At 47.1% G+C, this 25,261-nt stretch overlaps 1 protein-coding gene across 2 annotated transcripts in view; it reads right to left on the reverse strand.

The window, feature by feature from the left end:
• The window catches only part of LOC147684713 (uncharacterized), a 412,180-nt gene that overhangs the window by 25,336 nt on the left and 361,583 nt on the right, over window positions 1-25,261 (reverse strand). For both annotated transcript variants that reach the window (XM_086940561.1, XM_086940562.1), the window contains one exon: window positions 11,721-11,839. In XM_086940561.1, the coding sequence (XP_086796687.1) occupies window positions 11,721-11,839 (119 nt within the window). The remainder of the gene's footprint in view (window positions 1-11,720; window positions 11,840-25,261) is intronic.

Raw genomic sequence — 25,261 nt, forward strand, 5'->3', positions numbered from 1 at the left:
CGTAGGTCTTTCATTTTGTTTTCGAACAACCTTTCTAGCCATTGAGGAAGTATATTTAAACCCTATTGCTCAGCTGTACATAAACAATTATCTTACTGGTTAGCAATCTGTACTCACTGTAACCCAATACGTAGACTGCGTGGTTGCTTAGTAACTGATAACTGTCTTTTGTTTTCCCACTAGAGGTTGGCTGGTCACCAGTAAGTACGCCATCTTTGTTGTTCGAGCCTACCTGCGAGGCTCATGAGTACGAGGGAAGAATCAGGTCAGTAGGAGGAGGAGAAAACAATTTGTTGGCAGGCACCAAATAAAACGTGCGACAAAATACTTGGAGCATAAATGTACACTTAAATAAGAATAATATTAAGTAAATCCTGCAATACTTCCAAGTGGAAACAGACGTTAAATACATATCTGGCAAATGCACAGTCTCTAAGTTGAGCTTCTCAAAACTAAACTTATCTTTAAAAAAAAAAAACTTCCCTACAAAAGTTGTGTCTTGAACTTGATTCAAAATCCTACCAACCACTTCCAATTTATATTGAGGGGGCTCTCCATTCTAACAATATTTGAAGAGAAATTGTGCATTTTTATAACACACATCATTATATATTCAATTTTATTAGCTTTTAAAGAATAGTAAATGATGGCCTTACAGTGCACCAGGATGCAACAACCTATGCTGGGGACCTTTAACCCCTTGCATGCTTGTGACGGAACCGTTCCGTCACAAGCCGTGGGTGAGCTGTGCTTGTGACGGAACGGTTCCGTCACGGCCCACTCTGCGCGCCTGCGCGGCGCTGATTTCGCGCCTGCGCGGCGCGTTCCATTGAGCGGGCGCGTTCGGGACGGAACCGTTCCGTCACAAGCACAGCTCACCCGCGAGCCGTGTCGGAGCGGTTAAGTCACAAGCACGTGACCGCCGCCCTACCCCCTTAGCACTGCGGCGGAATAGCCGCCGCAGCGAAGGGGTTAATGATTCCCTCATGATCACCTTCCAAGAAAAACAGCATCTCCCGCAGAATCACCACTTCTGCACCAGCAGCGTGAGGGGTAGGTTGGCAGCTTGAATCGAGCACCGACTACTGACCGTCAGAATGCCTATTAAGCGCCTGCCCGGACCAGTTCAATTGGGGCCATCGCTCCACAGAGCTCTGGTCTGTCCCCAGAAGGTATACTACATACATGTGCAAAGTATACAGGGAATGGTTCATATACACTCTAAATGTGCATCCCTGTGTGAGTAGATAGCCCGATTAGACCACTATGTCTACCTCTTGCTCAGCCTACGTTTTTAACCATGACAAAGGGACCCAGCTATTAAAATAACCTGTGGATCCCTCTAGTCATTTTTAACACACATTCCCTTCCTATTCTACTCACATCTAGTAATCCACCCTTACTCTTCACACCGGCAAAAAGAAAACAACTCTGGAAAAGTGCCCCTTCACGAGGCCCATTGGGAATTGAACCGCCGGCCCAACGAGGAGCTGCCCAATAATTAAGCATGGCACCCTTTGGGGTGTGTGAGGGCCCTTGCTACTAAAAGGAGCGCTCCCTTTGACTTATCCAACTGGCAGACCTGGATCAGAGCACAGGAACTGCACATTCCTTATGTTTATGACTGGTCTAGGGGCGCTTGTGCTGGACCTTATGTAGCCCCCAGTCCCTCCTCTTTTGTTTGTCACCCTCCAACAGTGCCCCCATCTCTCCATAGAGCCTCTGTCACATGTATTTCATTTGTTTTATAGTGCCTCTCATACTAGTGTAGTGTGTCAAAGCTCGTTTACATCACACACACATAGAGACAATGAATAAAACGTGTGTAAATCAGTGTATAGAAAATGATATATAGGATAAAAGGGACTAGAAAGTGTAGGATTCAACATGCCCTCCATACTGGTAGGCATTTTATGACGGTGCTTGATATGGAGAAGCACAAACTCAGGATTCAAAACGCATCGCAGTGGTTAGGGTTGACTTTACCAATAAGAATGTATTTCTACCCAAACAAACCCTTCTTACTAGGATAATGAAAGACTGGGGGATAAACAGAACTTTTTAACCGGTACTTGCAGTTTGCACGTATCTCTTTGATGCAAGTTCATAGCTCACTGTGCTAGATTACAATTGCAATTTATGAACTGCACAGTAATAAAAGGATCTCTGTGGCGAAAGCATTACCCACTGAGGTATGCACGTAATTAACAGTACGGTGGTCTGTGTGGTACACGCTCTTTGCAGCAGGCATATTGACCTTCTGGACTACCTCAGAAGAGTCAAAACTGCCACTAGACAAAACTCCGATCTCTCGCCAGCAGGAAGATTGATACCAGAGATATTCTGACACTTTTGTTGCTGCCTGAAAAGTGCTAGATATACAAGGAACTCCACAGCGGGTGATTTTAAAACCATAAAATATTCTAAAATACAGGAAGACTGGAAGCGAAAGCGAGTGCTGAATGGATTATGCTAGCCTGCTGATTTTGTTACAGGGGGCCAATATTGCATCCGTGCTGCAAAACAGTCTCCCCCCACCACCCCGCCCCCCCCACCCTCCGTAACAAACCCGGCCCTCCACACTCCCGGGGAAATGCCCGATACATACAGCCAGTACTGCCTTGTTCTGAATCCAGTCTTAGCATATACTAGCAGCCCGCCCCGGCGTTGCCCGGGGAAGAAGGGGGCTGGGGGCAGCATCGCAGCAGGAGAGGCGCAGCAGAGCGGCAGTAAGCAGCAGAGCGTACTTACAGTGTTTCCTTGCTCCGGTTTTGTTGGTCCTGGCCGCTTCTGCCCACGCTCGTGTCCGCTGTTTCCCCCGACGTCCCGACTTTGAGGAAAAGGCTTCCGAGCACTCATGGCCCCCGCCCGTCCCTCCGTCCGTCCCTTGGTGCGCACCCGCGGCTCTTGTCCGCTGTTTCCCCCGATGTCCCGACTTTGAGGAAAAGGCTTGCGAGCACTCATGGCCCCCGCCCGTCCCTCAGCCCGTCCCTCGGTGCGCACCCACGGCTGCTTCACTTACCTCAGCCGCCGCTCCTCCCCGCGCTGCTGAGTTTACCGCTCCTCACCGCATGTCCGCCGCTCGCCGCTCCAAGCCTGTCCGCAGCTCCTCCCCGCGCTCATGTCCGCCACTCTTTCTCTTGCTCCTGAACGCCGATCCTCCCCACGCGAACCGATGTCATCACGCACGTCGCGGCCGGCGCTACTTGCAAGGGACTACTCTTTTTATTCCTAAATTTTTTAAAGAACGTATATATTTTTTTTTATATAGCCTATGTCCTTCTGCTTGCCTGAGGTTTTCAAATATGTCTTGTTTTTTTTAGGATTGGTGGTGTACTTTTCGAGTTTACCTGGCTCAAAGGACACAGTTCTCTCTATAATAGTAGTATAGATAGGTTTAAGTTGTAGGTCCAAATCTGCACTGGGAGATATTCATGCAAGGTTGAGAATAAGGGAGTTTATGATTTGGAATCTACATTTTTGGCACAAGCTGTTTTTGCACTATTTCCCAAGATATTTTCTCACCGTGGCCTACAGCATGGTTAAGAGACCCCCAAGATTAAAATATGGGGGAGGTGGGGGGGGGGCGGTTCGGGCAGGTTGTCCATAGAAGTATCAAATGTTACTGTAGAACTCGTGGTGGTAGAAAGTGGTAATTTAGACCAAGACGATAATGCTACTTGGGTGTCACTGATTGGTGCCAGTTTTCATACTGGCCTAGATGTAGAGCTGAGCACAGATCACACAGTTTACCTCCACAATTACCACTTTAATATGGTGGTAAGTGTGAGCACACAAGGAGCTATATGGGAATACTGTGCACACAATGAGCACTAATGCTGTTTTTGAAATTTATTCCTTTTTTGCCAGTGTAACAATGAGGTGGAAAACGGATGTAAAACAAGCACTGGCAAGCCAATAGATTTGTTGTTGGATGCCATCCTTTGGGCTTGGTCAGTTTCTGTTTTGTTTGTCTTTGTTTTTGTGTGCATTTTTTATTCTTTATTGTTGGGCCTTCGCCAATAATGTTTGTAGTTTGCAGGTGTTGCTCCCACCTTAGCCTCTAATCAGCGAACGAGAGAATGTTGTGGACTAAGTGCAAAATAAGAAATCGAACCTGTGATGTCATTGGAAGTCAAAATATGTGTTATGTCATTTAAGCTACCCACACCATTTTCGTGATACAGTGATCATGGCCCCTGTTTTGTTTTCTATATTAACGACAACAGAACATGGTTCAGGCGGAGGATAGAGATGATGGTTAAGGTGATAACTAATTGCATCCATGGGCATTATTTTATTTTTAATACCGACCCCATATTAATGGGTGAGTTTGGAATCTCTCACCCACTCCAAGTGGATTTCAGAGGGTTCACTCCTCACTTCCACCAGAGGCTTTTTTTTTAATTTTGGCCAAATAACTCATTTTACAGCACAATTTCCCAATCTGGTGACTAAAACCAGTAGTATGTGCAAGCAGATCCGAAGAGAAACTTATGAGCTGTTTCGGTACTTCACAGGTAGTCAGAGAAGTGGCGGCTCCTCCTCTAAGGCGGAGGAGCGTCTCCCAACTGCTTTGCACAGTGAATAAAAAAGGAAAAATTAAATGATAACTCAAGTTATTATAATTTTTTTTGCTGCAGCTGATGTGTCTTGGCGGGGCGGACCTGCTCTGCTCTCTGAGCAGGGGGAGGAGTGGTGAGAACTATGTAAGTGTGCAATAATGTTTGGTCGGCCCTATAGGGCAAACATTAATACACACTTTGCATGTTCCCCACCAAGGCTGCATTACAGCCAGGGTGGAGTATATGCCCAGGCCCCCATTCCCTGGCTGAGTGCCAAACCGCGGCACTCAGACCAATCACAACTCTGCATTGCAGCGTTGTGATTGGCTATGGGGAGCCTGGAAGCTCGGGTGCTTCCTGTTTGCAGAGAAGAAACCAGGAAGAAGACAGAGGAGAGGCGGCGGCCGACTGGCCAGCAGGTAAGTGATTTTATTTATTTTCACAACAGTGGCTCAAAAGTGTTGTAATGGTTTGTAAATCGGCCCCTTAGTGTTTAATTCTGGTCTGCATGGGGCCCCTATGCCCAGCGTGCCCATGCTTTAAGAAGGCAATGGTCAGAGTACCCAGGTGCATCACTTCTCTGCAACAACACATCATCTATGTCTGGAAGGGCTTCCTCAGTGCTGCTTTGGGGATTGCTGGTCAGAGATGCCATCATCCACCATGAAGACTAGCCCACTGTTTTCCATCTTGCTGGGGGAAGGTGTCCCCTGTAGCCTGTCTAACCTGTCCAGCCTTGCTACACACATGCCCTATATTGATAGATTTCCAGTGCCATTATGCTTCTATCCGTATGACTCAATGTACGCAGCATGAATACATATGCATATGCTGCAGAGACATAGATCAGGCAATGGATAAACACTCTAAAAAGGAAATATGCTGCTTACCAACAGAGAAAAACATTGTGATTTGTGGACAACATAGTCAATCAAGACTACAAGAGACGCTGCTTCTCAGTACCCAAGTGGTGTATTAAGGGAAAGAATCAACCATCCAGCAGTGCAAGTTGGACCCACATCTCCACTGAACAGTACAGAACAATGCAGCATTAGAAATTACAATCAGGTGTATTGTGACTGTACAGAACACGTCCAAATCCCCCCATGTTTAATGACTTCTAGAACAGTGGTGCCAGACTTAGATCATGTCACAGGATTTCGATGGCGCATGGATCAGATCTGAAGGACCTGGATCCTGCAGAGTGAGTGCCCATTCTGGGAGAAGCTGATTTTTCTCTCGAAGGGAGTTCTGATGACGCCTTTGGACTCTGATCTTTCATATTAATTGGTTATGCATAAAACACATCAAAGCTCCACTAGATATGCGGTTGAAAGAAGGAAATCTTTTGGATCAATGTAAGCTTAACTACAGAACACCTCCTAGTAGCGCTGAAGCAGATCATCAACTGGGCGTGCAGACTCGCCACAACATTTCAGATAGACTCTAATCAACATACCTAAATGTGCTCAAACTAATCAAGGATAGACTGTAAGGCTCTCCATATGAACTACTGAGATGTAAAGTGTTGCGGAATTCCTGCGGTAATGATAGAGGGGAAAATGAATAGAAAGTGGAAGGGAACGAAGGTCTGGATTTTGCCTAAATTTACAGTTCCAAGTGATTAGAATGTGTAGCGATTGTTACAATATTGTGATGCCTTGTACACATCGTATTCGCGGTCAGGGATATTTTAGATTTAAGAGGCGCATTGTGTATCTGTTCAATCTACCTCTGTAAAAATTTAAAAAAAAAAATTAAAAACCACAGAAAAAAGGTAAAACTGACAGTGCCGTCAAAATAAAATAGCAGCATACCTAAATGACTTCTTTCAACAGACATGAGTATGTATTGTGCAAATAAGGTTCAGGATACTTGCAAAGAACTTAAAATGCAGGACTTATCATGGACCATATTTGTCTCTGCGTCCTAAGCCACACTGAGAGCTTGCAGCACTTTGTACCAATCTACCTTTGTTACACTAAGATCAGGAAATACAGTATCCAGCCGGTTTGAAACATGAACTGACCAGAGATAAGGTGTCAGCAACGCTTTGTTGTGTTGGGTGACACTGACAGTAATGGGACAAAGAACACAGGGCACTCCCTTGTAGTTCGTGATGGATAAGATCTCGAGAATGTCAGCGAGCCTGCCACTGCAAGTTGTACTAAGAGTCGCTGTGACTAGACAATCAGTATGCAGATGAGCAGCCAGAGGGGCATATGTGCAAGGAAGCGAAGTGTGCCCTTGGGATAGAGTTACCATCTTACTCCATGTCATATCCAAGGATACGTTTTTAACACATTACTGTTGGCGCTACACGGGCAATGAATATATGTTTATATTAATTACCTACTGGCTATAGCCAGTAGGTAGTTATAGTTAGGAACAACCTTTTCCCATAGATGAACATTTTTTGCTTTGTTAATAACTTTGATGCCGTTGAAGATGAATCTTTATGAAATTTTCAAAACTAGAAGGATAACTGCTTTAGCTGCTGTCTGGAACGTTTTGGGGTGATTCGTCAAGCGATAGTTGTAGGTAGTTATAGTTCGGATCAACCTTTTCCCATAGATGAATCATTTTTTTGTTAATAACTTTGATGCAGTTTGATGAATCATTATGACATTTTCAAAATTAGTAGGCTAAATACTTTAGCTGCTGTCTGGAAAGTGTTTGGGTGATTCATCAAGTGGGGGCTGAGAAAAAGGAGGTCCCAAAACATTTCCCCATGCAACGGCTATGAGGCTTTGCATTTTGTTTTACATGACTACAGCCTGAAATGCTGAATGGAATTACATAACATTTAGCATAAGGGTATATCTTGGTGTAGAAAGAGTCTTTTTTTTTTTAATTTAAGGAAATCGGTTCAATAGTTAAGGAGTTATTATAGACTGAAATACATACATATCTAGAGATGCGGTCCACCTATGGGGGATCCGCGGAAAGTCCTAATTGACTAGCTGCAACCTGAAAGGAAAGTTGCAGCTGCCATTTTGTTTCTCTGCTGGGTTCCGGGGAGGAAACATGAATACAAACTGATATAAGGGGTCAAGATATGGGGTATTCTGATTCCCATAGGCACATGGAGGGGTCTCAGAGGGACCCTTCGCGGGCAAACAATTGCCCCCCAAAAACCTTTTGGGCTGAACCGCAGATCCACAGCAGCCCTCTGCACATCCGCCCCAGTGTAACACCACAGAGGATCTGTGGATCCGCAGCCTAATGAAGAAGAAAAGAAAACACTTATAGTGCGCAGCTTTGGGTATGCTGCAGGCCCTGCAGCCATCCCCGCCACATCACTGCCATGGAAATTCACTGAATAAACAAAGGTTACAGGGATGTTGTAGTTCGGATCACATTTTACAGACACAAAACCATAGGAATCCAGCAGTTATTGTTATACTTTTCTGGCCACTTATAGTTATACTGATCTGAAGAAACTATAACTCGTGCCATAAAGTAGCTTTAGGCCACAAGTTATAGTTTCTCATAAGTGGACAGATAAGTATAACTATAACTGCTGAATTTCTAGGGTTTTGTGTGTGCAAAATGTGACCCCAACTATAGCGTCCCTGTAACCTTTGTAGTTTTTGAGTGAATATATATATATATCGTCAGTAGGTAGCTATAGTTAGAACCTAGTTTCCATAGGAAAAACTGGGTTTTTTTGCTTATAACTTTGGTGCAGTTTGCCGAATCTTCACAAAATTTTCCAACTTGTTTACCACCACTGTCCACAATGTTTTGGGGTGATTAGTCAAGTGGGGTCCAAGAGAAAGAGGATGGCCCAAAATGCTTTTTCCCATGCAATATCCCATTGTGATTTTAGACACGACTACAGCCTGAACCGCAGAACGGAATTACAGCAAATTTGGCAGAAAACTAGATCTTGGTCTAGGAAGAGTGCTTTTTGTAATTTGGTGTAAACCTGTTCAGTAGTTTTGGAGTTATTAAAGAAAAAAGATGTATGTATATCTAGAGATGTGGATCCACCTCGATGGATCCGCGGTTCCACTTGCCAACAGCAATGCCATGATTGGCTGGCTGCAACCTGAGAGAAAAGTTGCAGCCACCATTTTGTGAATTGGGTTAGGGTTCCAGGAGGGGGATAAAGGAGGAATACAATATAAGGGGTCAGGATAGAGGTAGCCTGGCCCAATTGGACTGATGGAGGGGACTGTGAGGGATCCCTCATGGGGAAGAAATTGAGTGAAAGTGTTTTTATGTGTACATAAAGATCCGTGGATCCACTAAGGTGCTCAGTGTGACCCCTCCCAATTTAAAAAAAAGCATACAGACCCACTCACACTCTCACACCCCCACACAACCACTCACATACCCATTATACCATCCATAAACCCATTCACACACCTATAGTCCCTCACACACCCATGGTCACTCACACACCCATACAGTCACTGATATATCTACTCAGAAACACAGAGAACCACACACACAACCAATCACACAGTCATGTAGATAGTCACATACACATACATACAACCACTTACACACCAACTCACAGACCCACACAGCCACTTACACACCACTCACGTACCTATTTCGCAAAACCACTGACACCCACCCACACAGCCACTCATACACCACTCACAGACCAACCCATACACCCACCCATCCATCTCACATGCCCACTTACATACCCATGCAACCACTCACACATCAACTCACACACCCATACAGACACTCACATGCCCACTCAGAGACCTAGAAAAATACTTGCACACCCATACAGACACACACAGTCCCCCGTGTTAATCCACGGTGAATCCACAGATCCAGGCCCCAATTTAAAAAGCACATACACCGAATAACAGACACAGTCACACATTCTCACACAACCACTCACACCTCTCATACAACCATACAGTCACTCATACATCTACTTAGAGACCCAGAGAACTACTCACAGACCCTCACAGGCACTCGCACGCTCACTCACCCACCCACTCACACATACAGTCTCTCACATACCACTCAGAGACCCACAAAGCCACTCATACTCCCACTCATCACACACTCACTTGCCCACTTACAGAACCACTCACACCTATACAGCTACTCACACAACTACTCACCATACACTCACACACCCACTTACACACCCATACAGCCAGTCATGCACCCAATCACAGACTCACATAACCACTCACACACCCACATATCCACTCACACACCCACATAACCACTCACACACAATTACTCACACACCCCTACAGCCAATTACACTCATTCACAAATCCAGACATCCACTCACACAGCCACACAGGCAGTAGACAGCTACTCACACACCCACACATTCAATATCATGCCCTGTTACACACCCACACAGTTACGTACACAGCTACTCACACCTTACACACAGGCAGTGATACAGTTATATAAATTGTAATAGGATTTTCTTATCCATTTTTGATTTTTGATTCTTGATCCCATGTGTTTCATTTATTCTTTTTATATCAATTTTATGCATTCGTGTATTTAAATTGTTTATATGACTTTTTCAAAACTTTCAATAAAGCTTATTTTGAACTTAAAAAAATTTTGTAATAGGATAGGTTTGTATTAAATGTGTTGTTGTTTTGTATTGAAGGTGTGCTTTTGATTCCACTGGATTCACGGATCCACCTGCAACATAGCCGGCAGACCCCTTATTTGGCCAAAGATCTGTGGTGGATCTGAGTGAAAAATTAGAAAAAAGGATTTGAATACAAAAAGAACCAGTGTTTGGGAAAAGGGTTGGCTCTGAAAAGAGCCTTTATGTTGTGTAGATAATAACTATACATAGGACATGATGTAGTCTTTTAAGTTGTTGAGGAACATCCTGTTGCCTGTATCTGTTAAATGCACTCCATCTTTTCAATCCATGTCTAGGCGTAAGCTGTTATGGTTTAACCTCTTCCGTGCTCATGACAGCTCCCGGCCGTCATGATTTACGGTGGACGTGTGCGCACGACAGCCGGGGGCCATCCCCGGAGAAGTGTGGCTCACTGGTTAGAGGAGGCAGACCTGGAAGCAGAGGTCAGCCCGGGACCACGCTTCAATTCCCGGCTCGGCGGGGTCTTGAGTCCTAAAAATGTCCATGGACTCGACAATTCTCGCTCCGGTGCCTACTCGATTCACGGGTTCACACTCTGAGACTCTGGGCAATAGCTTGCTTAATCTCCACAACGGCCCCTTGCGGCGGGATGCCTGGCTTTCACCTTGCGGATTATCTCACAGGGGAATACCAGGACGGGTTCCCTAAGCAAGCGCTTAGAAACCGCTCGGTGATTTGCGCTATATAAATTCCTGTACATTTACATTTACATCCGAGCCACACCCGCAAATGGAATGTCCCAGCACTGCAGCGGAATTCGCGCCGCAGTGAAGAGGATATAGAGCCCATATTGTGGTCTTGGAGAAATGCAGAAATAGCTTTATTAACATGTTTCCTGGTTTTCTCTATCTGCTGACAAAATTTAGTTTGACCACTGCCACTTCTGTCTTTGACAAATGATGGAGAATACCAAGGCAGTATGTGGGAAAGTGACATTAATTTACCAAAGATATCCTTCATAAGTATTTCTAGGCCTGCCCAGTAATTGTGCCTAGGTCATTGACACCACAATATATTATCATTTGACTTTTATTACACAAAGTCAAATGGCTAAGTGGCCAAGCAGAGCAGCATATTGTTGTGAGTGAACCCATGTGAACGCTGATAGGTTGCATTTCTTAGTGCACTTTATCGACAACATATCATTCTGCAGAGATATGTTTTGTTTGCCTATAATGTTGAATCATAGTCTAAGACCCGATGGTACCCCTTTTATCCTGGCGTTAATGCAAAAGTGCCCTAAGAAACAACAGTATGATGCTTTAAATGTGGCACAATTAATTGCTGCGTGTCATTGGAAAACGAAAGAGTGCCCCGGCATGGGACTTGTGACCCAATTAACGAGACTAAATTAGACAAGTCACAAATTTGTAAGAATATGCTGTTTGTTATGTTTTCACTTCTTCCTCTTTCCTTCCTATTTCTCTTTCCAACTGATGTGTTAACTTGTGCAACATGCGAGGTATTTTAACTCTAATTTCTTTACTCATAAAAAACTACAACAAAAAAACAATAGTTATTAATACAGTGCTTACCCGAAAGTCTTCCCTCTTCAACCCAGTACATGCCTTTGAATGTTCATAGCATAAGAAGGCTTCAAGTTTGTCTTTATTCTCCGTCAAAATGGCCTCTACGAAGGACCCTTTATTGGTGTCTGTTGGACATTAAAGGAAAGAATGTTTAGCAAAGTGATATCAATATTCTGTAAAGTACTGGCCGCGCTCCAGTTGCAAGAAAGATCTGGACATCTGGAGTTGTGCAAACACCGCTAATGCCTGATAGATTAATTTGACTCCTATTCGGTAGAGTTACTGCCACCGCTCTACAAGATGGCGATCCCTTGAAGTTGAAGGTAGAGCCCGCTCCAGAGCGCAAAGGTATCTAACCGTGGACTCTGTGATGATGCATGCAACTAGAAAGAGCTAGAGGTTGAGAGTACTTAGATTTTTTTTAAAAAACCTTTTGGATGTCCTTACAGATAGAAAAGACGGAGACGTTCTGCTTCTATTGAGGGTGCATCTTTTATAAAGCCTGAGTGCCAATTTGTCTTTAGTTTCTGAACAAAAAAGACTGATGATCCAATAACTCGTGGCCATGAAGACAAATTAAAACAAATGAATGCGCAAGATTTTTGGATAGGGCTGTGTCTTTAAGACCGGCTAAGACCTGCAAACAGCATGCACATCCAAGAAAAAATTGCAATAAACCAGCAGTTTAAATGTGTCAAAGGAAACACACCATAGAGCAGACACCGGGTTTCAATTACTGGCTACACATCTGGTTGAATCTGCAGATTACCAAAGTGTTACTCAATGACTATCACCAAAGCTAATGGGGACACAAATGGGAAAATGTAACTACCAATGGCAAACCATGAGAAACACACGAAAGCCAGTGGCTGAAGGAGGTACCTAAATAAAACTCTTTTTCTCTGTGCTATTGTTTAAATAAAAATAAAAGTGACACGTGGTCTTCCATACATCTAAAACTGTCTACCGCCAGTTCAAAATATCAGTAAATTAGCTACCCGAACGTCAAGTACATAAAGAAAAATAATGATCACTTGATTTCAAGTCAGATAGTTGTTCAAATATTCAACTGTCACTAGATTATCACTATCTTCTTTGATTTCCCTTTTAGAGTAAATGTAGCCCATTCAGCTGGTTGCTTTAGTTCCTTATTCAGCTGTTTCAAGGTCAGCAGAGAAGCAGTTAATGCTAGGCCTGAAAGAGTATACAAGAATGCACAAAACCTAAATTCAAGAGGCTAGTCCCCCATTTTGTCAGTCCCAAAACGTAACCATCAGGCACAACTCATATCCGTCTCTTGCAATTCCGCCAGTCTTGCTGGGTGGTCTTCAATTAAGGCTGGACTGGCAATAATTGTACTTACATTCAACTTCAAACACAGCTTGCCGTAATAATACCTTCATATGGATAATACTGTATAGTATACCAAATATGTATATATTGTGTAGTCAAAGGCTCCTATGACTCCCTCCCATGCACCTCTTCCCACCCCAACATGCATGCTGTTGGGACGGAAAAGTCCTCTGCATTGTACCGGACATGCACCCCTGCCCCGAGTACCCAACTAGATGCATATCTGGATCCCAAATGCGTTTTTTTGTTGTCATCTGTAAACATGGATCATGTGTGTGTGCCATGAAATAAGCCTGTCTCACTGATTGCGGTGTTGTTGGGCTGAGTGGAGTGCCCAAAGCACTACCCTCACAGTGGTGGAAGGCTACTGCCTTCACCAGGAGTTAAACAGCACAAGCATGGGGGTGGCAGCATACTGTGTAGTGATCAGTAGGAGTGAACAGGTCCTTTTTAACCTGTTTCACGAGAGTGAAGCCTACAGGTGCACAAGCTCCACTGCTGTGTGCTTATCTCACACCTGGCCTACATCACATTGGTGTGAAGTGCTACGCAGCACAGAGGTGGTGTATCTATGATGGGTGTGTGTGTGTGTGTGCCTGGGAAGGGTACTATACAAGGTGTAGTGCAGTAATGAGTAGTTTTTGCATGATGAATGCAGGTCCTGGGTGCACACGTGTCTATCAGTGGTACAGTACCTGAAGGATGTAGTGCTGTGAGGTCCATGCATGTCAAATGCATATGATGGGGTCCCTGGGAGTGGTGCAATACGTGAAGGGTGCAGTGTGTGAAAGTTAAATGCATAGGCTGGATATGTGTGTGCATATGAGTGGGATAATACATAAAGGATACAGTGCTGGGTAGTGCTTGCATGTTAAAGTTGAAATGCTCGCTACACCTTTAAGCCCTGCGCTGGGTGTTATTCTTCTTTACTAATCATTTGATCCCCTCCTAGTTCGCTGTGTACCAGTTATTATCTTATTCTTTGCTTACCTCTTTTGATTGAAACCTTTTTGCTTGTTATGCCTATTTGATATGTGTTTTGGTTGGTATTCCTATTTTGATGCCTGTACTGTAATTGTTACCTTCCTTTCCCTCCAATTGTAAAGCGCTCTGATATCCTTCGGGATCATGTTCGCGCTATATAAAACTTTATAAATAAATAAATAAAGTAAGTTCTGGATGCATGTGTGCCTGAGTGGTACAGTGCATGGAGGGTGCACTACTGTGCAGTGAGTGTATGCAGTGTATATGCACTGAGTGTATGTGTCCCTGTGGCTGGTACATTACAGAGAGGGCCAATGGTTCCATTTTGGGAAACCCAGGCCTGCATGGTGAAACATGGAGAGGAGACAGAGAGCCCACCCCCTAGCTCCCCCAGACACATTTGTGTATTGCGGCATTTCTGGGACACACACTGAGATGGGGAAGACCAGGATTTCCCTGTACGCTTCAATGGGTTCTCTTTGATTCAGTGAGAGGTCACAAGGAAGGGGCCTGGGCACATCTCATTTAAGAGATGGGGCTGATAAAAGAATCATAAAGATTATGGCTGGTGGATCTGGGCTACTCTTCGAGGCACATATCACTGTGGCTGACATCCAGGTGTGAAATCTAATTACTCCCATGGCATGTGCTGTGGCACTATCAGCTTTCGAGACAGACAGACTGACCGTCTGAGGAAGGAAAGCTCTGCAGGACTTCTGCCTGTGCCAAAGACTAGGGTCCAAGGCCTGCTGTGAGAGGACATCAGTCAGGGAATCCACGACCACCTGCCCTTGAGCACCAGCGCCTGCTTGCTTGTCAAGACCAGTGTGCCCTGCGAGGAAGAGGATAGCATTGGATGGAGCAAGGTCCAGTGGAAAGCCCTGTCGAGTGGATTCCCTGTGCAAGGTGTTAGGAAACAGCTGCTGCACCAATCGGGTTATTGCCCCAGTATATCAGGATTAGAAGGCCTCAATTCCCACGGTTGCTCACAGCAGACCCTGCTTTTCTGTCTATCCATGGACGGCCCTTCTAGGGCCCTTGTGACTATTGAACACAACATGCTAGTTAAGTAATCCTTGGGAGAATTCTGCAAGTTACGGGCAATAGCTTAGATCAGGTAGTCACATGGATAAATCAATGTTGATTACAGAGGAATGGGTAAGACCAGTATGAAAAGGAGTTTATGAAAACCCATGGGAGTCCATGTAATCTGCAGTAGGGTGTGGTGGTCAAACGTATTGATGGTTGCCAGGAGATGGAGCTAAAACCTGAAGGCCTGTATCACCTATTTGTGCCATGAGGAAAGTCTTTCCACAACTTGAAGAGTTGTTGTGTCAGTCCTGCAGCATGGCCTCAGTACTGACTGGTAGTCCAGAAGGATGGAATTTTTTGGTGGCAAATATTTTCCCTATGAACTTTAGCCCTAATTTACTACCTGTGGTGCAAGGGTGTGTGCGTTGGCGCATGGCAGGCTAAAGGGTGCCTGCAGAGGGAGAGAGGAAAAACACAATTTCTTAGCAGATATAGCGCTGTCCTGTGGTCTCCATTTCACGGAACGCAGCAACTTGGTTGCTGTGCTATGCAAAAAGCTAGTAAATCTGCTGCTTTATGAAGAAAGGTTAGTGTGCGATAAGAATACGACTGGCAGATTTTGGTTAAGATGTCAGAGTACAGAATATCTTTTGAACACCCACCAATAGAGCAGACTGCTCAGCTCCGCCCAGTATATTGTCACATGCAAAAACAACAATTGATGGACAGAATGCAGAACAATGTCATACATTCACCCCAGTACGGGGATCTGGGCCTGAATCAATTTTTTTTTGCTACCCATGCCATTCCAGTTTGAACCCAGCCATATGCAAATCAGTCTTGACCCTGCGGCCAATGCGAACAGTCCAGCCCGAACTGCAAGGCCATTTCCTCCCTGGACTTGAAACAAGCATCCTAGGACCGGTTTCGGGGTTTCACCCCTTATCAGCCAGGATAGCTTGACTCCAGTGGCATGGAGAGCACGGGACCCACATCTGGGCATACCCGTCCCACTCGGAGTGACAAATGCAAAAACAACAATTGATGGACAGAATGCAGAACAATGTCATTCATTCACCCTAGTACAGAGATCTGAACCTAAATCCATTGTTTTTTCACTCCTCATACACCACTGGATTCAAGCTAGCCTGGCTGATAAAGGGTGATGCCCTAAAACCGGGCACAGGATGCTTGTTTCCGGTCCAGGGCGGACCAAGCTTGGCAGTTCGGGCTGGACTGTTCCCACACGGAACAGGGTCAAGACTGATTTGTATATGGCGGGTCCAAACTGGGGTGGTGTGGTGAGCAAAAGAATAATGGGTTTAACCCAGATCCTTGTGAATGGGGGTGAATATTTGCATTGTCCAGCATTCCGTCCATCAATTGTTTCTTTTGCATATGTCGCCCTAAGTGGGAAGGGTATGCCCAGACGTGGGTCCGGTGCTCACTACACCGCTGGATTCAAGCTAGCCTGGCTGATGAATGGTGATGCCCTGAAACCGGTCCCAGGATGCTTGTTTCCGGTCCAGGGTGGACCTGGCTTGGCAGTTCGGGTTGGACTGTTCCCACAAGGAACAGGGTCAAGACTGATATTTGCATATGGCTGGGTCCAAACTGGGGTGGTGTGGTGAGCAAAAGAATGGATGGATTTAACCCAGAGCCTTGTGAATGGGGTGAATGTTTGCATTGTTCAGAATTCTGTCCATCAATTGTTTCTTTTGCAGTATATTGTCACAGGCTGTACATAGAGTCACAACTTCAGATATTATGACTTTGGATACAGTATTCTTTAAATTTCTTGATAGTCCCTTTTTTTGTTCCTTTTTCCACTTTGCGTTCTTCTCTTTTCTACCTTTTTTCAAGTAATGACTTGTTCTAATTTATATTTTACTTTGTAAAAACTCACAGCCTTGAAAAGGTCACTGTGTGACAAAACATGTGGCTGTTTCTGAAGAATGAAATTGTGAACATTTGATTGTGCCGAAGATTATACAAGTTCTTACACATACAATAAACCAAACTATTGTTTGAGAAGCAAGTCCTCAACGTTTGGACCTCATACTAATTTGTGATACAGTCTGAGTGCTTTGGTTTTTTTCTATATAAAATTGTATAAATTCTGGTTCCAAGGATACAGTGTGTAAGTCATACCTTGGGTAGTAGAGTGCGTATAAACTAATAGCACCATCCTTTGCACTAGCAATTTTGTTACCATAGTATACCAACAAAAAAGATAAGCAAGCTAACGAAGTGCAAATATTAAACCACTTCTACCCATTGTTTTGTATTTTGCACATAGAGGCCCGCAGTAAGCCTGTTTACCAAACAACAGTACAGATCATATTTCACCGCTCGAGTTGAGAAGTCTGTCCTGCTGCTTTGCTCGCCACTGGAGTGGTTGGGAGCCAACGCCTACCTGGGGGAACGTCCTTTGCACAGTCCGGCCGCAGTGGAGGTGAGAGGCGCAGGCGAGCGGGACTGCGAGGACCAGCATTCCATTTGACATCGCCAGCTGGTTCCTCTTCCCGCCGCGCCGCGCCCCCTCCCAGTGCCATGCCCCCCTGCCTGGAAGTGTACTTTACTCCTCGCGGCCCCCGCTTCGCGGGAGCCGCTCGAGTTGAGAAGTCTGTCCTGCTGCTTTGCTCGCCACTGGAGTGGTTGGGAGCCAACGCCTACCTGGGGGAACGTCCTTTGCACAGTCCGGCCGCAGTGGAGGTGAGAGGCGCAGGCGAGCGGGACTGCGAGGACCAGCATTCCATTTGACATCGCCAGCTGGTTCCTCTTCCCGCCGCGCCGCGCCCCCTCCCAGTGCCACGCCCCCCTGCCTGGAAGTGTACTTTACTCCTCGCGGCCCCCGCTTCGCGGGAGCCGCTCGAGTTGAGAAGTCTGTCCTGCTGCTTTGCTCGCCACTGGAGTGGTTGGGAGCCAACGCCTACCTGGGGGAACGTCCTTTGCACAGTCCGGCCGCAGTGGAGGTGAGAGGCGCAGGCGAGCGGGACTGCGAGGACCAGCATTCCATTTGACATCGCCAGCTGGTTCCTCTTCCCGCCGCGCCGCGCCCCCTCCCAGTGCCACGCCCCCCTGCCTGGAAGTGTACTTTACTCCTCGCGGCCCCCGCTTCGCGGGAGCCGCTCGAGTTGAGAAGTCTGTCCTGCTGCTTGCTCGCCACTGGAGTGGTTGGGAGCCAACGCCTACCTGGGGGAACGTCCTTTGCACAGTCCGGCCGCAGTGGAGGTGAGAGGCGCAGGCGAGCGGGACTGCGAGGACCAGCATTCCATTTGACATCGCCAGCTGGTTCCTCTTCCCGCCGCGCCGCGCCCCCTCCCAGTGCCACGCCCCCCTGCCTGGAAGTGTACTTTACTCCTCGCGGCCCCCGCTTCGCGGGAGCCGCTCGAGTTGAGAAGTCTGTCCTGCTGCTTTGCTCGCCACTGGAGTGGTTGGGAGCCAACGCCTACCTGGGGGAACGTCCTTTGCACAGTCCGGCCGCAGTGGAGGTGAGAGGCGCAGGCGAGCGGGACTGCGAGGACCAGCATTCCATTTGACATCGCCAGCTGGTTCCTCTTCCCGCCGCGCCCCCTCCCAGTGCCACGCCCCCCTGCCTGGAAGTGTACTTTACTCCTCGCGGCCCCTGCTTCACGGGCGCCGCTCGAGTTGAGAAGTCTGTCCTGCTGCTTGCTCGCCACTGGAGTGGTTGGGAGCCAACGCCTACCTGGGGGAACGTCCTTTGCACAGTCCGGCCGCAGTGGAGGTGAGAGGCGCAGGCGAGCGGGACTGCGAGGACCAGCATTCCATTTGACATCGCCAGCTGGTTCCTCTTCCCGCCGCGCCGCGCCCCCTCCCAGTGCCACGCCCCATTGTCATACTTAGGTGAACCTGCTCACGTGCATCGCGGGACGCGCGCGGGGCGGTCACCGGGGCGAAGACCGGGCAAAGAGCGGGCCGTTCTAGGCCGTTAGAGGCCGGCAGAGACCGGACTGGGCCACCCCTCTGACGTTCCCGGCCCCGTAGCGCCTCCCTACACACTCCATAATGGCGACCAGAACTTCACGAAGTAAGTCCGCCCAACAAGGTCTAAGTACCCTGGAAAAATTCTTCCCAAAGGCGAGTAATCAAGCTAGCAAATGCTCGTCAATCACAGAGGCGCACCTCGAGATGGGTCCGGAAAGTGTGTTCTTGGAACAGGGGGATACTTTTTCTACAGATGCTAGCACACCGATCCCACTGGATGCCACCCATATGTCATTAATGGACAGTATTGATCAGACGATTGAGTCGGTCCTTCAGCAGTTAAGAACTCCCTTGACGCAGAGGGATAGGAACTCCTCCCGGCTATCTGGGATCTCTGACCATCCTGCCATTCCGGAAATTAGGGGAATAGACTTGCAAGATGCAGGCCAGGTCGACCTGCTTCCAGACCCGGCAGGCAGTGGCGTGGAACAGCCCCCAAAAAGGAAAAGGTCCAGGAAAGCAAAGAAGGCAAAGAGGGCTAAAGTCGACGCAACTGAGCTAAATCAGGTTGACAGCACAGACATTTCCGCCTCCCCTGATCTTAATTTGTCAGGGTCCAGGTCGAATCACATGGGTTCTCCAACTACTGCTGCCCTACCCTTGCACTCGGGCCCTTTTATTTTTGGTGGGGCAACTTCTAATAGCACTGACACATTAATTAATTCACTCACAGATATCATGAAGAATTTGCTAAACCCCATCTCAGCTAAATTGGACGCCATAGAGACTAGACTGTAGGCCTTGGAAAACAGTCACTTAAGGAAAAGTCCTGGGTCAGCCATAAATGCGATAAATGCCCCTCCAGCCCCCCGGGCACCATCAGGGAATAGACCGTTGCTCTCTGCACCGTCTCAGGGCTCCAATACGATACTGCTGAGTACGGGCGGTGCGCCTGTTCCCCAGACGCACCCTCTGCCACCTTCAGCACCTAGGCCCCCTGTCCCGGCCCCAAGGAGATCTAAGCAACTTCCTGCACCACAAACAGGGGGAGTGGTGAACTCTACCAATGGTCCTACTGATGGTACCACACCCCCTTTTGACAGGCGCAGGGTGGTTAACCTGCCCCCAGAAGCAGTCCCATACACGGCAATTATGGTGGGAGTACCTGAGTTAACTGGTGATATGAGGGAGCCTCAAGACTCTTTACGCAACAAGGTGATAAGCTGGCTTAGTATTAATAGGCCGCTGCCTCCTAACCTGAAAGGCGAGGTCCTGATGGTTAGGAGGATCCCTTGGATTGGTCTTACCCCAAAGAATAGGGTTGGGGATTGTATTATTATAAGTTTTAAAAGCCCCCACGTTGCTAACTACATCTGCAACTGGCTTGTAAGGCCTGACAAGTCCAATATCGAACTAGTCCCCCTCTCATACTTCTACCCAAATGTTAGCAATACAGAGGCAGGGGGGAGAAGGGGTGGACTAGAGTAGGCTTCGCGGTAGATGGCTCATGTTACAGACCAAGGCATTACTTACCACCTGCCCAGGTAAATTTCATACATCATAATAGATTTTCCTGCCTAGATCAGGTCGACTGACCACAAACCGGGGTGACATCCTTCAGCCCTGGGAAGATGGTGGATGAGGTGCAAAGTCGGGTGGGAGAGAGTACAGCCCCTGTAACTGAGCATGGTCCGCAGGATAATGCTATAGATGAGGTGGAAAGTCGGGTGAGAGTGAGTGCAGCCCCTGTAATTGAACATGGCCCGCAGGATAATGCTAAAGATCGATCACTTAGTCCGGGTGACAGTCTGGGTCAACAGGGGCCTCCACCCAACACCGGGACTGACCATATTCTGCAACCCGGGGTGGCGGAGTTGGCTGGTCCATCCGCCATCGCGGATTGCATTACTGTTTTGCCAGGAATCCATCCACCCACAGGCTTTGCGCAACCTCCTATTGTAGGTCAAGGCCCTCTACCAACAGATCAGGGCTTGAGAATTGTCTCATGGAATGTGGCAGGCATTGCAAATAAGGAAGGCACACCGGAGTGGGACCATCTGGTGGGTAGTAGTGACATTCTCCTTCTCCAGGAAACATGGGCGAGGGACACCCAAGCTAGGAGAGGGTTTGAAGTATTTGAAATCCCTGCCAAATGGGGTGGGAGGGGGAGGCCGTCAGGTGGCTTGGCAATCTGGATCGCGAGTCACACTGGGTGCCAGGCGGAACAGGTGCACACGTTCTCGCAGGACATCCAGTGCGTTCGGCTCACATGGCCTGGTAAACCATCATGGGCTATTGTGAATGTCTACTCGCGACCAGTTGCCGCGCCAAATGAATCACCAACCCTAAACGACTTGTCCTCCTTCCTGGGGCAACTCCCGGGAGATTTCAAGGTGGTGCTTGGAGGAGACTTCAACTGCCACTTTGAACCTCTCGAGGGCATATTGGAGGGTGCCCTCACATCCGAGGATGACTACTGGGGGGTCCCACCCTCGTCTTCCCCTCATCCCAAAGCCTGGTCCCCCCTTGCAATACAACTTATGTCCCTTACCCTGAACTACGCACTGAGGGCTTGCAATGGGCGTACCCCTTCCGATACCCCCTCAGTGTGTACTTTCAATAGGAGGGGCCATGAGTCGAGGATAGATTATATCATGTTAGATATTACACTCTGGCCCAAAGTCCTCGACTTTAGGGTAATAAACAGGTCAGATAGTGACCACAATGCCCTTTGTTTAAACATCCAGTGGCCCCTGCATTTAGCGGGCATATTGGTAGAAAGTCCAGGGGGAGACACGGGGGAACTGGTCCTTACAACTAACAGGCGCCGGGTTAAGTGGGGAAAGCTTGTGAGCTCAGAAGAGGCAATCAGTAAGCTATACGAGTTGGCACTCCCAAGGTTTATGGAGGTGGACGCACTTCTAAATGCACCAAGAACCCCAGAATATAATGAGAAACTGGGTGGCATCCACCAGGATCTTGTCAGGGATTTGGCTGAGGTATTTCACCCGGTGGTGCCAAATCGAAAGAAAAAGACCCATGTTCCCACCTGGTATACCTCCTCTTGTAGGGCAGCAAAGTCTGAGCTTATTGCTGCAATAAAAGAGGGGTCTAATAAGGCCAAGGTACGTGACCTTAGGAAACACTACAAAGCAGTGACGGCGACTGCTAGGACAGAGTGGGACTGGAATCACTGGCAAGATCTTCATGATGCCCTAAAAGTCAGGGACTCCCGTAAATTTTGGGCCCTTGTTAATAATGGGATAGGGGAACTTAAAAAAGCAGTGGAACCCAACATTGCCCCCGAGGTTTGGGAGGCCCATTTTGGGGCGCTTTACCAAGACACTAACTCCTGCCCTGATATAGCCCTGCTAGCGCCCTGTGGCGCACAGGACCATGACATGGAACTATCCCTGGGGGAAGTGGAGGCAGCCCTGAAGCATTTATCATTGGGGAAGGCGCCATGTCTGGATAGGCTACCTGGGGATCTGTTCAGGCATCACTTGGACATCTGGGGTCCATACCTTCTCATTCTTTTCAATGCCATTCTAGGAGGTATGTCAATCCCCGGGTCGTGGCTGGGGGCAGAGATTGTTCCGATCCACAAGAAGGGATCTACTCTGCTCCCCACGAACTATAGGCCCATTAGCCTAATAGATGTACCCCAAAAGCTTTTTGCACGCCTTATCCTTAATCACCTCCTGGACTGGGTGGAGGACAATGACATCATGAGCCCCCTTCAGGCTGGCTTCAGAAAGAACACGTCGACCATGGACCAGATCTTCCGCCTTCTCCTTCTATATTGGAAGACTGTAACACTAGAGGGAGGAAGACTGTACATGGTCTTCGTGGATCTGAGGTCAGCCTTTGACCTAGTCCCTAGAGGGAAACTATGGGAGGTTCTGCAGAAGCTAGGAGTACCCCCCCACCTCCTTAGTATTATCATCAGGTTGCATGAGAACAACTATGCACAAGTGAGGTGTGGGAGGGATGGCAAGCTTTCGGGCAAATTTCCGGTCCGTCGAGGAGTCAGACAGGGCTGTGTCTTGGCGCCGACCCTGTTCTGTCTTTTCATTAACAGTGTCATTCAACATCTTGACACTGTTAAGGACAATGATGCCCCGCTTTTGGCAGGCAGGAGGGTCCCGGCAATTATGTTTGCTGACGATACCCTCCTGCTTTCCAAATCCCCCATGGGAATCCAGAGGATTGTGAATGGTTTTGGCCTCTTTTGTCGTCAACATGGGTTGGAGGTGAACACAGAAAAAACTAAGTTCATGATCTTCAATCCCCCTACCAAAACTAGACCCAATCCAAAACTCGGGGAAGTTAGTCTTGAGAGGGTCTCGACCTTTATATATCTGGGGGTAACACTACAAGAAAACTTAGCTTGGGACTGTCAGATAGCGAGATCAAGGCTGAAACTATCCCAGCTATCGGGCGCACTCCTGAAGGTGGCAAACAAGTCCACCTTTAAGCCTGTAAGCCCGGCCCTGGAAACATATAGATCCCAAGCGAAGGCAGCAGCCATGTATGGCAGCGAGTTGTGGGGTCACAAAGCAGGGAAGGCACTGGCAGCGGTGGAAAATAGTTTTTTGAGACGCTTACTTGCTCTCCCGCAAGGTACGCCACTCCTCCCCCTACGACTAGACTTGGGTTTACACTCCATTGCTGAAGATCTCCTGTCGAAACCCGTGAAGTTTTGGCACCGGATATGGACTACCGAGGAACTGTACCATTACAGACAGGACCTTGTTCATGTATTGAGGCTGAATGGTAGCAACAAAATTCCCTGGCTGGCTTTTATCAAGACGGAATTGCACAGTTTGAACTTGCCAGACCTATGGGATGATCCAGCTCAGGGCTGCCAAAGGATTACGCGCAAAACTCTCACCCAGCTCTACAAAAACAAAAATCTGGCTGACATGGATAATGCTCACAACAGCGGCACCTTGACGGGACGTTTTATGGAATCCAAAAATTCTTATCTTTTCGAACCTTTTATGGATTTTATCTTTCCTCTTTTGGCGAGGAAACTGTTCTTGCAATGGAGGTTTGGTACACTCCCCACCAAAGTATTCACCCATAAATGGTCCACAGGGGGTGACAAACTTTGTCCTTGTTGCAAAACCCAGGATGAAGATGATTTACACATAATGTTTGTTTGCCACGCCTACCAGAGTCCCAGGAAGCGTTGGATAGCACCCCTGTGCCGAAACCTGGGTTTTAGGGAGTACTTACAGGCATACAGGGTTATGAAAACTAACACCCTGGGCCATATTGTCTTTGCTGTCTCAAAATTCCTAATGGCAGCATGGATAATAAGGAAGAAAATGTCCCCCTGAACTGGTACCATGTATTCCTTACCCCATGCAGATCTAGTAGATCTTTTTATATGTAAATACTGTGTAATATATGTACTGTATTTTATTGTATCTTTTAAGGCCTATGTGGCCGAAATAAAGAATTTTTGGAATTGGAATTGGAATTTCACCATTGCTGCATTTCTTTGGCTACCTGTGCATCAGTGGTTGTAAATAATCACCTGTCACACAGTGACTTCTATAGGCTTATAGACCTTAATAGCAAATGCATCTCTATGGTCCTAACAAACATCTATGTATGGATACATCTGAGTGTACAACACTGCTTAGTTAAGCCCATGGACTAAAGACCATAGGTGGTAGATCTCTCTCCATCCCACTGTAGTAGTTTTCCTGGATCCAACTTCCCAAAACCACAAGAATCATCTCAAACTCTACATTTACAAGTGACCAATCCATTACATGCATCCATTAGGCCTAACTCCAGGTTTAAGGAGCTCACCAGTGTCCAGCTGGCTTTTCCTTGACATTGTGATGTCCTGATTTGCCCTGAGGTGCAATACAAGTTATTTTTCTTTCAATCACTCATTCATTTAATACAGAACAAAAAATATACCTGGGCACCAAAATAAAAGTGGCCCTGATTAGTGAATCACGTAGCTAAAAAAGTGGCCCACATTTCCAAATCAGGGCAGTTTTAAACTGGTCAACACACGCTGTATAGGTGTTTTGCAAGCAATGGGAAACGGGATGCATTTGTGCTTGTTGTTGGCAATGTTTGTGGTAATATGAGGGAAATCAAAATTAAAACCCGGCTCGCCAGACCATAAAACTTGCCCACAAACTGCCAAAAAAAGCTGAGATGTCAGACCAACCTTTCTGGCGGTGCCAGATTTCCTCAAAGGC

This window comes from Lissotriton vulgaris, chromosome 10 (genome assembly GCF_964263255.1).
Source record: "Lissotriton vulgaris chromosome 10, aLisVul1.2, whole genome shotgun sequence".
In the NCBI taxonomy this organism is placed as follows: Eukaryota; Metazoa; Chordata; class Amphibia; order Caudata; family Salamandridae; genus Lissotriton; species Lissotriton vulgaris.